The following is a 14304-nucleotide window of genomic DNA, read 5'->3' as shown; positions in this document are numbered from 1 at the left end:
TCTCTTGTGTGATCACTTACTATGGTCCAGTAATCGTAAAGACAAAAATTTAATTTATTGCAGAGACTTCACAGTGGGCAAGCATGTGACATTTCCATATACAATTACAAATCTACAACCACGTATCAAAATGGAGTAAATAAAATGCATTCAGCTGCATCAAGCAGTGACGTTTCCTTTCTCCTCTGCTTTTGCATAGTCCACTTCCATTGACATTAGAAACTCTGTAAGGAAAAGGACATGAATATTCTGTTATTTAAACAATGGAAACTTTAGAATTTCTATTTGTACACACACTATGGTCAGAATTGCATACTATTGCTGCAGTTTATATGATGTAAATGCCAGTATGCATGGAATACACCTAGTACAAGTATACATCTAAGCATGCGGTGTGGTATAATGCTATGCACTCGACTTGCCCTCACATTTCCAGAGTGATAAGTCATGTAATTATCCGTTGCAATTTTACATCTTTGTCATTCTTAACTCAAGAACTCTTGCCTAGGCTCTTGTTATATCTAGACTGGACTACTGTAATGCTCTTCTGGCAGGACTTCCTGCATGTACAGTCAAACCTCTGCAACTGATCTAGAACGCAGTGAGACGAATGGTCTTTAATGAGCCAAGGAGAGTGGACATCACGCCTCCTCATTAAACTACTGGTTGCCAATGGTTGCTCGCATCGATTGCAGAACAACCACTGGCTCTGCACCCCCATCTTTACGCGCTTCTCTAAGCAATTTGTGATTTTGTATTACTGCACTTCTCTTATTGCTGCCTCCTTGGGATGAATCACTTCTATTGTACTTCCCATTTGTAAGTCGCTTTGGATAAAAGCACCTGCCAAATGAATGTAAATAATTTGAAATGCCAAGAGTCAAGGCAATTTTTTCATGAAAAGATAAATGCAGAATAATTTTTTTTTTTTTTTCCAGAGGATGTCACTCTAAATAAAACATGCAATGTGGTGAGGTCATGTGACAAAGTATTCTAGTCTTTAAAATGTTTATCATTAACTTAACCGTAAGCAGGATGCTACAATTTCATTCTGAATACAGCCACAGATCAGCAGAAGACTGAACTTTGGCTACTTGTTGTATTTACCTTCTGTGTGGTCAATATCTGGGCTTGTTGACATCAAAACCCAGGCCAACCCGACTAGCAGAGTGACCACCAGGTTCACTATGATCCAGGGGTACAGGATGGTACGCTCTGAGCCTGGCTGCCTGTGAAGAGAGACATATAACTTCTCCGGAATGATTACTGTAGGCAATTTATCCATCATGCCCTAGTGAATAAGAGGTATTACCACAGTGTCACATTTAAGCTGGAGTATTGATTGTAGAGATTAATGCGATCGCTAGTCATCTGCTGGCTCAATGATAAAACAAGTGCAGTGAAGTACACTGAAAAATAAAATATGTATACATTAATGTGTTCAAAAATCTTTTAAATTAGTATTTAAATCTATTTCCAAAGGGGGATGTTACAAACTCACAGAGGGAAGCAAGTGCCACCGGATTCAGGGTTAGTAAGCTACGCATGGCCGCAGGAGCTTTAGCCAGATTCAACCTATATAGGAAAAAGAGAGACTAGACTAGTTTAATCTTATAAAGGTCTCAGACATCTGCAAATACTTGAATGTGGCTACAGTGTTGTTTTGGTTCATGTGAGGAGACATTTCATATAGGTGGTCCACCTGTCAAAGGCAGAAACGGTGCTAAGGGCCAGCAGCAGGTAGAGCAGGGATTGTGCAGGGTAGGCCAGGGTATGATACTGCTGAAGAAGGTTGGAAAGAGTTCTCATTTGTTCACCAGCCAACACATAGACAACGATTATGTTCCACACAGCATAACCAGCCAGGAAGCCATGAGAAAACAGACCAACAACCCTGTGTAATGAGAACAGACAAGATTTAGAAAACAGGTTTTATGCAGATGTAGGATAGACAAAGTACTTAAAGGGATAGTTCACCCAAAAGTGAAAAATTCTTATTTACTGACCCACATGCCATCCCAGATGTGTATGACTTTTTCTGCTGAACACAAACCAAGATTTGTAGAAGAATGGCTCAGCTTTGTAGGTCCATACAATGCCAACAGGGTCCAAAACTTTGAAGCTCAGAAAGCACATAAAGGCAACATAAAAGTGATCAATACGACTCCAGTTGCTAAACCCATGTCTTCAGAAACAATATGATAGGTGTGGGTGAGAAACGGATCAATATTGAAGTCCTTTTTTTTTTACTATAAATTCACCTCCCTGCCCAGTTGGTGGCGATATGCACAAAGAATGTTAATCCCCAAAAACAAAAGAAGAACTTTTAGAGCACTTAGGAAGGCTATTTGAAAGTGGAGATTTATAGTGAAAAAAAGGACTTAAATATTGATCTGTTTCATACCAACACCTATTATATAGCATCTGAAGACATGGATTTAACCACTGGAGTTGGATGGATTACTTTTATGCTGCCTTTGTATGTTTTTTTAAGCTTCAAAGTTTTGGACCCTGTTGACTTGCATTGTATGGACCGACAGAGCTGAAATATTCTTCTAAAAATCTTAGTTTGTGTTCAGCAGAAGAAAGAAAGTCATACACATATGGGAAGGCATGAGGGAGAGTAAATGATGAATTTCATTTTTGGGTGAACTACTCCTTTAAGCTGTTTTGTGTGCAAACGACATCTAACCAAATAGCTTAACATGGACTTTTTAAAAAAAAAAAGCTGAAGTGTGTAATTTCTGCGCCACTTGATGTTACTGGCAAAAAAAAAAAAAAAGTCATGCATCACCCTTAAGTTGAAGTTTAGATTAGCCATAAATAGCCATTAGATTAATGATTCAAGCACGTTTGAGGTCAGGACGTGCTGACGTAAGAACTGTGCTTTCGGCCAATCAAAAAGTTCTGACGGAGATGGTGCAGTTACTTTACACTATTTAATGCCTGTGAAAAAAAGGAATCAAACTGGACAGAGTAACTAAAGCCCTTCTCTTCATCGAAACGGTTGAAGAAATTTGCCGACAACATACAGGAACAGTAAGTGATTGCAGTAATGAAGTATACACATGTATACCAAAAGCTTTTCCAGGAAATGACATCACAGAGTTTAACAGCGTTTTGGTGCTGTGTGAATGGTGGCAAAATGGATAAAAGGCAAAAAGCTGTAGCGTTTTTTTTTTTTTTTGCATTACATTTAACAGAAAAGGCAATCCAGCAATATGACTGCAATTTAACATGTTTCATGTGTGAATGTGGCTATATAGATGATATGTATTAAATTAAGTGGCATTTCAAATCTAATGTCAACAAAAGACACCTGAAGCCGCTGTGTACTCTCATAGAGACATCTCTAGTGGTCCACATTGAATGGATGTCCATAAAGCTCTGCTCCATCTGGCTGCTGGGCTTCCACTGGTCCACTCGCTCAGCTGCTTGAAAACGACCTGCCACCAAACAAACATAGTCACAACTTAGACACAACATTTATCTGACATAAAGAGTAACATGCATACAGTATATACACTTTAAAGCACACATATACTTTAAAGAAGAAATGTGGTCATTGTCAGAATTTGTCACAAACCTAATGTTGCAACTTAAAAATCTGCAAACACTCGTAAACAAAGATATGCAGCTCGTATTCATACTAACTGACTTATCTTGCGTTTGCATGACACTTACGGCTCTTCTCAATGAACACCTTCCCCACAGGCTGGCTCTGCCCTTGAGGAGCAGAGAACAATGAATGCTGAGGGACCGGCGTCTGGGGGTCTGTGATGATGTCATCATCCTCCACATCTAGTTCATTGTTGGACTGTGTATCTGTCACTTTAGGCTTCACTCTGTAAAAAGAGAGTTGAAAGCATTCATTAAAGGGCAAATTAAATCAGGACGGGTCTTACAAAATACAAATATAAAAAGTGTCTCACATATATAACCAGAACCTTCCTTGTTTTCAATTTTAAAAATAGATTCCTACAAGACATCAACTCACTTCCTCTTTTTTGGTTTCCTTGTCACCTCTTCATCAGTGTTCTGATCCATCATATCTCCGTTTGACACAAGGTCTGTTTGATCTCCTTCAACATCTGAACAATAAGACCAGACCAGCATTATGTAGCAGTGTGGATCATGTCTGTTTAAAAAGTCCTTACACTTATAGAGATAATAACAGGGCATGACGTTAGCGTTTTTACCAATAGCCTGAGCTTTCTTCTTCTTTTTCCTCCTCTGTGGCGGATTGTCTAGAGGCTCTGGGGTCAAAGGCTCACAATTGTCAGACTCTCTGCAACTGGCCAGCCCTCCCATTTCCATTCCACCATCTACAGAGGTCAAGGGGGAATACACCTTATCACGAGTACACACAGATTGGACAACTATAGCAATATAACACTTTCCAATTTAGTGTACTGCACTACTTTAGAGTTTCTATTCACATCATTTAAAAAGCTAGGTACATAAATCTCTTAAAGGGATAGTTTACACAAAAATTTAAATCATTTACTCACTCTCATGCCATCCCAGATGTGTATTTTCTTTCTTCTGTAGAACACAAACAAAGATTTTTAGAAGAATATCTCAGCTTTGTAGGTCCATACAATGCAAGTGAATGGTGACCAGAACTTTGAAGGTCCAAAAAGCATATAAAGGCAGCATAAAAGTAATCAACACGACTCCAGTGGTTAAATACATATCTTCAGATGTGATATGATAGATGTTGGTGAGAAACAGATAAATATTTAAGCCTTTTTTTACAATAAATTCTCCTCCCTGCCTAGTAGGTGGCGATATGCATGAAGAATGTGAATTGCCAAAAACAAAAGACGAAGAATGTGGATGTGAAAGTGGATATAGTAAAAAAACCATGAGATGTTTCTCATCCACACCTAATATCGCAGAAGATAAGGATACAATCACTGGAGTCGTATGGATTACTTTTATGCTGCCTTTATGAGCTTTTTGGACCTTCAAATTTTTGGCCACCGTTCACTTTCATTGTATGGACCTACAGAGCTGAAATATTCTTCTAAAAATCTTCGTTTGTGTTCAGCAGAAGAAAAAGTCATACACATCTGGGATGAAATGAGGGTGAGTAAATGATGAGAGAATTTTCATTCTTGGGTGAACTATTCCTTCAATTAGCCATGAAAACTCCCTTGGTAAAAAAACAAAACAAAAAACATGGTCAAATTACAGTAAAATACTGCCTTGAGTAGCTTAATGCTTTTATAAACAGCATTATAATGAAAGACACCAATGTTCAATAAATAATTACATCTAATAATACTGATATTTAAAAATATATATTAATTTAGTTCATTAAGAGTAATTATGTGACATTGTACATACAGTACAAAGACTTATTTTTCCATATTTATGTTCACAATTTGTCATTTGGTATTGATGAACAAATAAATTGATGAAGTTGATAACAGAAGAAAGATTAGTTTATATTATAGTATATAAACACTGTATGTGTCAAGCTGAAGGCGGAGCTGAAATAAGATATATTGTGTGATTATATGCGTCTCATCTGAGCTCACCATCAGGTTTCTCCACATCTCTTTTGGCTTTCTTTTTCATACTCTTTGGGGCAGGTATCTCCTCTGTGCAGTACAACAGAAGGACTCATTAATCAAAAGTGCATTATCAAAAATACCCTTCTGCAAAATGTTTGAAAATAATAACAGAAGGGTTTTTGGACACTCGCTGCCATGAAATTTGCAAGTTTTATTTTATTACCTGCTGTGTCTTGACTGTGTGTTTGTAAGCATAATGAAGAAAGATGAATGAAATAAGAGTGTCAGAATGCCGCTTTCTTTAATAATGTAAGATAAAATATAAACAACATCTTACTCTACGAGTCAAGGTGATCTTACCTTGGCATAGATGGAAGTGCTCGAGGTCCCCGCTGAAATGTTAAAAGTTAATACTATATTAGGAAAAAACAGCTCAAGTCATAAAACAACAAAATTCTTACTGTTTACACACTTCTTGAGAAACAAAAAATACCACTGCAAACGGAAGGGTCAGACACGTGTGTATTATTGTGTCTAATCAATTTACATCATCTTTTTTGCTATTCCACTTCAGAGTACAGGGGAATACAAGGGAGCTGTCAGAAATGTTGACATTTACACATACACACCTCAGTGCTCTTACACCAAGGATTAATGCAAGTCTAAATCTGAGACGGGCATCTGCCAAGCAGCAGGATTATGAGAGTAAGGGATGAGCCACTAAGGAGCCTGGATCAAATAGTGTTATTCAATCTTCTGACACACCCTTATATACCGATGATTACAAAAGAAAAATATATATATTCTTTTACATAAATAGATATTCATTTTGACTTTCTAATTAACAGCTGGGCTCCAACACTTTTTCACCAATGAATTTACATGACTTTTACAGTTGTTTGTGATTACTGGATAAGGATTTAATATATATATATATATATATATATATATATATATATATATATATATATATATATATATATATATATATCCTTTACAGTTGAAATCAGAAGTTTACATACACTTAGGTTGAAGTCATTAAAACTAATCTTTTTAACCACTCCACAGATTTAATATTAGCAAACTATTTTGGCAAGTTATTTAGGACATCTACTTTGTGCATGACACAAGTAATTTTTCCAACAATTGTTTACAGACAGATTGTTTCACTTTTAATTGATTATATCACAATTCCAGTGGGTCAGAAGTTTACATACACTAAGTTAACTGTGCCTTTAAGCAGCTTGGAAAATTCCAGAAAATTATGTCAAGCCTTTGGACAATTAGCCAATCAGTTTCTGATAGGTGGTATACTGAAATGGAGGTTTACCTATGGATGTATTTTAAGGCCTACCTTCTAACTCAAAGCCTCTTTGCTTGACAACATGGGATAATCAAAAGAAATCAGCCAAGACCTCAGGAAAAACAATTGTGGACCTTCACAAGTCTGGTTCATCCTTGAGAGCAATTTGCAAATGCCTGAAGGTACCACGTTCATCTGTACAAACAATAGTACACAAGTATAAACACTATGGGACCACGCAGCCATCATACCGCTCAGGAAGGAGATGCATTCTGTCTCCTAGAGATGAACGTAGTTTGGTGCAAAAAGTGCAAATCAATCCCAGAACAACAGCAAAGAACCTTGTGAAGATGCTGGAGGAAACAGGTCGACAAGTATCTATATCCACAGTAAAATAAGTCCTATATCGACATAACCTGAAAGGCTGCTCAGCGAGGAAGAAACCACTGCTCCAAAACCGCCATAAACAAGCCAGACTTCAGTTTGCCAGTACACATGGGGACAAAGATCTTACTTTTTGGAGAAACGTCCTCTGGTCTAATGAAACAAAAATGGAACTGTTTGGCCATAATGACCATAGTTATGATTGGAGGAAAAAGGGTGAGGCTTGCAAGCCGAAGAACACCATCCCAACTGTGAAGCATGGGGGTGGCAGCATCATGTTGTGGGGGTGCTTTGCTGCAGGAGGGACTGGTGCACTTCACAAAATAGATGGCATCATGAGGAAGGAAAATGATGTGGATATACTGAAGCAACTTCTCAAGACATCAGCCATGAAGTTAAACCTCGGTCGCAAATGGGTCTTCCAAATGGACAATGACCCCAAGCATACCTCCAAAGTTGTGGCAAAATGGCTTAAGGACAACAAATTTAAGGTTTTGGAGTGGCCATCACAAAGCCCTGACCTTAATCCGATAGAAAATGTGTGGGCAGAACTGAAAAAGCGTGTGCGAGCAAGGAGGTGTGCTACAAACCTGACTCAGTTGCACCAGTTCTGTCTAGAAGAATGGGCCAATATTCCAGAAACTTATTGTGAGAAGATTGTGGAAGGCTACCCTTTTTTTTTTTGATTTTCTCCCCTTTTCTCCCCAATTTGGCATGCCCAGTTCCCCATGTGCTCTAGGTCCTCATGGTGGTGTAGGACGAATCTAAGTTGCCTCTGCATCTGAGACAGTCAATCCACGCATCTTATCATGTGACTTGTTGACCGTGTTACCGCGGAGACCTAGCGCATGTGGAGGCTTTACGCTATTCTCCGCGACATCCACACACAACTCACCACGTGCCCCACCGAGAGCGAGAACCACATTATAGCGACCACGAGGAGGTTACCCCATGTGACGCTACCCTCTCTAACAACTGGGCCAATTTGGTTGCTTAGGAGGCCTGAGTGGAGTCACTCAGCACACCCTGGATTCAAACTTGCAACTCCAGGTGTGGTAGTCAGTGTCCTTTCTTGCTGAGCTACCCAGGCCCCTGACATTTCACATTCTTAAAATAAAGTAGTGATCCTAACTGACCTAAGACAGGGACTGTTTTCTATGATTAAATGTCAGGAATTGTGAAAAACTGAGCTTAAATGTATTTGGCTAAGGTGTATGTAAACTTCTGACTTCAACTGTATATATATATATATATATATATATATATATATATACACATCACACACACACACACACACACAAAGTATATAAAGAAAAGAGCCATTTCTAAATATTTTTTTAGAGCAGACCATTAAGGAATTTATTCACTAGATGTAATTATTAACTAGATGTATCATTACTTTAAAAAAAGGGAACTCTAAAAAAGTTTGAATGCTTAAATGTATTAAATGTATTTATTTTTGTAAAGTAAATGCAAATGTTAAGGGAAGTTTGAGTCCTGATCAGGGCCATTACATAAAGAATCACGTAAAACATAGCATGCATTTAATGGGCTTACCCTCTGTCCTTGAGGAATTGGGGGAAGATCTCTTTTCCTTCTGCTCGGAGCCTAGACAGCATATTCAAAAACAACAGATCGTAACAAACTACAAGACATTAGCACTCTGTTCCATTAGACAAGAATAAATATATGTGGGCAACTACTTGCCAACAAACTAACTGTACACGACACGAGACTTTTCATCCAAACGAGAAACAAACCTTTGCGTCGGTATCCATCGTTTGTAGTTGTGTTACAAATGCTATCTATTTAATTTGTGATTATCTTTGAATTCGCATATTGTTGTTGGTCTGAGATTTTGTTTTGCACGTTGTCTTTGTTGACGTTGGCGACGAGTGGGCGTGCCTCACTTCCGTGACGTAATATCTGACGCGCGCAAGATGTGTTCACGTTGTAGTCCCAAAACACACAAGAAAATTCGCCATGGGTTCCCTTATGGATTTTCCTATGGGTTTTATAATGGGGGGTTTCAACTTATGAGTAAAATAAGGTATGTGGTAAACATTACTTGACGATGCATGGATGTTTGTTTCTACAACATAAATTACACACTCTCATACCTGAAAAACCCACTGGAAAATCCCATAGGGAACCCATGGCGAATTAGACTTCCGGGTTAGCCTACTAATTGACGTCACTGTTGAAACCCTGTATGATGACGTCACTGCTGAGAAACAGTTTTATGTTTTCTGTTAAGATACCGTTCTCTTTAATTTCACTTAATATTAGGGGCGTACAAAATAAAGTGAAAAGAAAAGCAATGTTTTTTTTTTTTTTTTTTTGCTAAAGTCAGGGCTGTCATTTTACATTTCTGCAAGAAACTCATTCTAGATGATGTCCCCTTCTGGTCAAAGCAGTGGGGTGATAAAATTATATTTAGTCATGGTAGCACTCATTCTGCAGGTGTGGCAATCTTGTTTAATAACTGTCCAGGGAAAATAATTTCCTCCAGAGTAGACTTTAATGGACATTGGGTAGCAGCGGTCATTGAAGGTATTTTTTTCATCTTGATTAATCTTTATGGTCACAAAAATAATGTTAAACAAAATCAACAATTGCTTTTTGATATTTCCGCTCTAATCTCTGAATTGAAGACATTATACCCAACGAAAATATTATTGTAGGAGGAGACTTTAATGTAGCACTAGCACCAGATAAGGCACTTGATCGAAATCCATCAAATTCTTCGATTTCAGATTTTTGTAACAGCCATAAAATGATAAATGTGTGGAGACATCTTAATTCCTAATCATAAACAGTTTTCTTGGCTCAAATCCAATGCATCCAGCAAATCAAGAATCGATCTCATGAAAATTCATACATATTTTACGAGTTGGCTATTCCGTATGATTTCATACGACTTTGTTCATATGAATACGTACGATTTTATCACGTGCAAATGCCCGGATGTCTAATGCAGAAGTAAGCTCGAGTTTTGTGCACAAGGCGTTAAGGACATGCTTATTAATATTATGCCCTAACCCAAACCCCTTATCTAAACATAACTGAGCAGTAGAGTGTGTAAACATGATAGGAAGCTGTTGTGTGTGAAAGAAGCAAGTAACTGTTGCGTATTAGATGAAAACAATGACCACCGACATCATTGGCTGTAGTGAAGGTCGTACAAATTCATATGAATGCAAAATTTAGAAAAGTCATATGAATCCTTACGATTTTGCCGTGAGAGTGTATAGATTATTGGCTTATTTCAGACAATTTGTTCGCTTATGTTAAGGACTGCGCTATTTCTGCAGCTGTTCTTACGGACCATTGTAGTATTTCTTTATTTGTTAAACCAAAAACTGGGAATTCACGCAATAAGGGCTACTGGAAGTTTAATGCTGATCTGCTTAGTAATGAAGAATTTTGTGACAGAATAAAACAGTTAATTGAGAGTGTCAAAAACAATAATAAATTCAATTCTAGTGTAAACAGATGGAAATATCTTACATTTAAAATTCGTGAATTTTTCATTAATTATAGTAACATTTTGTCTAATGGAAGAAGTCAAAAGGAGCACAATCTTATTTATGATTTAAATAAATACTGCAGTAAAGATACCCTAAGTGATGCAATCCAAGCTAGATAATATTTATATTAAAAAAGCAGAGGGGGCATATGTAAGGTCAAGAGCAAAGTGGATCAAAGATGGTGAGAAAAGCACATCATATTTCTGTAGACTTGAAAAAAGACATTCATCCAAGAATGCTATATTATCTTTGATAGTTAATGATGTTGAAATGACTGATCCCAAGTCAATAAGTAAAGAAATGTCTTACTTTTATAGTGAACTGTATTCATCCAATTTCTCACCAGCTGACTGTTATACAGTTTTTGATAAAATACAAACCTTTATTCCCTGCAATGATGATGAATTTAGAGTCCTTTGTGATAGGGAATTACAAATCAAAGAACTTGATTTAGCTATTCAAAAGCTTAAACTAAACAAATCACCAGGCCCTGATGGACTTACCTCTAATTTGTATCAGTTCTTTTGGAATGATGTGAAAGAGATGATGTTTAATGCATTTGTAGAGTCCATTGAAGAAGGATCGTTAAGTTGTATTCAGAGTCAAGGAGTGATTACATTAATACCTAAACCAGGTAAAGACTCATGGTATGTAGACACTCTTCATCCAATAACTTTACTCAACAATGGTTGTAAGATCTTTGCACATATTTTTGCAAACAGATTAAAAACTGGAATAAACAATCAGGATTTCTTAAAGCACAGTCTATTCACAGTAATATAAAATTGGTTATTGATTTGCTGGATTATAGTGATTGGATAGAGGATGACGAATTTATTTTATTTTTGGATTTTAATAAGGCATTTGATATGTTAGAGCATACTTTTATTTTCCGTGCCTTGCGGTCTTTTGGATTTGGTGAAAAATGTGTAAATATTATCCAAATGATATATAAAGAAATAAATAGTTTAGTTTCTCTTCCCTGTGGTATATCCCAAAGATTTTTAATTGCCCGTGGAACAAGGCAACGTTGCCCCCATCTCCCCTCCTCTTTATTCTAGCAGCAGATATATGTTGACCACCTTGATTAACCAGGACTCGAGTGTGAAGAAACTGAATGTGTTTTGAAAACCAAAAGGAATTAATCAATTAGTAGATTATACAGATTTGTTTCTTCAAGATATAGAGCAGATCCCATTAGCTATTTCCTTAGAACTTTTTTCTAGAGCATCAGGTCTTCAATTAAACATGAGCTAATGGCTTTACATTAGTGTGATCTTACCTCAGTGTGTATAAAATCCCTATTAAAGATATAATTAAATATTTAGGTATTACTATTACAAGACATTCCGACCAATGTATGGAAGAAAATTTTGAAAATTATTTTAAAAAGGCCAAAGCAATCCTAAATATTTGGTTACAAAGAGATATATACATTTTTGGTAGAGTCTTACTGGCCAAGGTAGAATACTTGTCAGGGTCATTTATTCTGCAGTGGCATTAGCTCCCTCTTCTTCTATTTTAAAAAAATTAATCAAAACATGTATAATTTTAGTTGGAAAAACAAAACTTACAGTTATAAATGCTATACCTGCTGGTATAAAAATGATGATGAAAAGTATCCTACTGTATGATCAAGTTACCCCAGCTCTACCACTGTTGTACATTGAAACTGAGTTTGAGAGTGAGAAATATACCAATAGACACATAAGACAGGTCCTTAATGAAACATATTACCCATATCAGATTCTAAGAAATATCTAGATCATACTTGTAATATACACATTACAAAACATATTAGTACATCTTACTTGAAATTTCCTGTTCCTCCCAAAGCTAAAGAAACTAATTTCAAAATTCTAAATGACATATACCCTTCTAATCAGTTTTTAAGCTCAAAATTGAATGTTGAAAATGCTCTCTGTAATTTCTGCAGTTCTTTTACTGAATCTACAGAACATATATTTTTTGCATGTGAATATTCTGCTGCCTTTTGGAAAATAGTGCAGGATTTGGTTATTAGAAAATGTCGTGATTGATATTACATTCACTTTTGAAAATATAAAATATGGTCCACTTGAAAAGGATTTTTTATTGACTTTTCTGATAAATAATGTTGGCCAAATACTTCATCCATAAATGTCATAAATACTTCATTTTCAAATCTTCCCCACTTTTCCTTGTATTTATGAATGAATTAAAACTACTGTATATACAGATGCCCTGAAAAGAATAAAAAGTTAAAAAGCTTTGAAATGATTGGAGATATTTGTTAAATATAATTTGTTATAAAGACCTGGCGATGCCTCCTGTCATTTCTTTTAATGTTTTTTTTTTCTTTCTTTTCTCTCCTTTTTTCTGTTTAATTTAAATTAACTACAGAGGGGATGTATCAGTTATAAAAGTGCTATATTGCTTGCCTGAGCGTTTGAACATGAAATATCTTCTGATAGACAACATTTCTTTAAAATATATCCCAAGGATATGCGAGGTCACATGATCATAAACGGCCAAATTACTTTCTCGAAGTGACCACCGCATGTACCCTTCGCTAACGGCCTTGTGGAAGGGCCCTTCGTGGAGGGCTTGGGTTGATTACTTTCGTTTGGAACACCCCTTCGTGTGGTGTCCCCTTCCCGCAGTGCCCCTTAAAGGGCGCAAAAACGCTGTTTGGATTTCGCCCGACATCTGCGGTTAAAGATGGTGACACATACTTTCAGATGGCTACAAATCAGACTGAAATAAACACAATTCCTAAAGAAAAACATATGTTTTAAAACACTTTTATTCGTTAGTCAGAACAATGTATATATCATTAATATTTACATTTTAAACGGAAAGTCTCTTAGAGCACTGCTCTATAGCTAATGTGGCTGATTTTAGACATTTTTCCATTTTTGAAAGAAATAGGCCTATATAGTATCTGTGACATAATTCGAATTATATATATATATATATATATATATATATATATATATATATATATATATATATATATATATATATATATTACTATGGGGGGGCTGGGGGGCAGGTTTAAGTGGTTTAAGAGGACTTTTTTTTAGGTTACAAACTGGTAATTACAAGGGTATTATGATATAAATGTGGTTTATGAGGATATTTCTAGTGTCCCCATAATTCAAATCGCTTAAAAAACATAATAAACAATGTTTTATTGAAAATGTAAAAATGCAGAAAGTTTTTTGTTAGGGTTAGGTTTAGGGTACAGTATAAAAATCATTATGTCTATGGAGAGTCCTCATAATGATAGCTGCATCAACATGTGTGTGTGGGTCTGTGCATGTCTGTGTCTGTGTGCGTGTGTGTGTGTCTGTGTGTGTGTGTGTGTGTGTGTGTGTGTGTGTGTGTGTGTGGGTCTGTGCGTGTCTGTGTCTGTGTGCGTGTGTGTGTGTCTGTGTGTGTGTGTGTGTGTGTGTGTGGGTCTGTGCGTGTCTGTGTGCGTGTGTGTGTGTGTCTGTGTGTGTGTGTCTGTGTGTGTGTGTGTGTATGTCTGTGTGTGTGTGTGTGGGTCTGTGCGTGTCTGTGTGCGTGTGTGTGTGTATGT

General features: G+C 36.7%; 1 protein-coding gene across 2 annotated transcripts; it reads right to left on the bottom strand.

Annotated features, from left to right (window-relative positions):
• Positions 1-33: 33 nt before the first annotated feature.
• On the bottom strand, positions 34-9233 carry tmem237b (transmembrane protein 237b). 2 transcript variants are annotated; one of them, XM_051707136.1, is made up of 14 exons: positions 8970-9233; positions 8767-8817; positions 5883-5914; positions 5746-5759; positions 5547-5609; positions 4200-4325; positions 3998-4091; positions 3685-3845; positions 3320-3446; positions 1703-1894; positions 1502-1575; positions 1313-1409; positions 1108-1229; positions 34-224 (listed from the first exon to the last, which is right to left on the bottom strand). In XM_051707136.1, the coding sequence occupies exons 1-14, from the start codon at positions 8985-8987 to the stop codon at positions 160-162; spliced, it is 1236 nt and encodes a 411-aa protein (XP_051563096.1). In that variant the 5' UTR covers positions 8988-9233; the 3' UTR covers positions 34-159. The 2 variants fall into 2 exon arrangements, with proteins under 2 accessions (XP_051563096.1, XP_051563097.1); XM_051707137.1 differs by lacking the exons at positions 5746-5759; positions 8970-9233 and having other exon boundaries at positions 8767-8808.
• Positions 9234-14304: the final 5071 nt, after the last annotated feature.

This window comes from Myxocyprinus asiaticus, chromosome 9 (assembly GCF_019703515.2).
Source record: "Myxocyprinus asiaticus isolate MX2 ecotype Aquarium Trade chromosome 9, UBuf_Myxa_2, whole genome shotgun sequence".
NCBI classification, from domain to species: domain Eukaryota; kingdom Metazoa; phylum Chordata; class Actinopteri; order Cypriniformes; family Catostomidae; genus Myxocyprinus; species Myxocyprinus asiaticus.
Note: the sequence above shows the minus strand (reverse complement) of the source record. Positions and strands in the feature narration are given on the sequence as shown.

Excerpts from the sequence above, each read along its gene's own strand:
- tmem237b (XM_051707136.1), bottom strand. Across the intron at positions 1,576-1,702 it reads ACCGTTTCTGCCTTTGACAG|GTTGAATCTGGCTAAAGCTC; the intron begins GTGGACCACCTA and ends TTTCCTATATAG. Across the intron at positions 1,410-1,501 it reads GGTGGCACTTGCTTCCCTCT|TGTACTTCACTGCACTTGTT; the intron begins GTGAGTTTGTAA and ends TTTATTTTTCAG.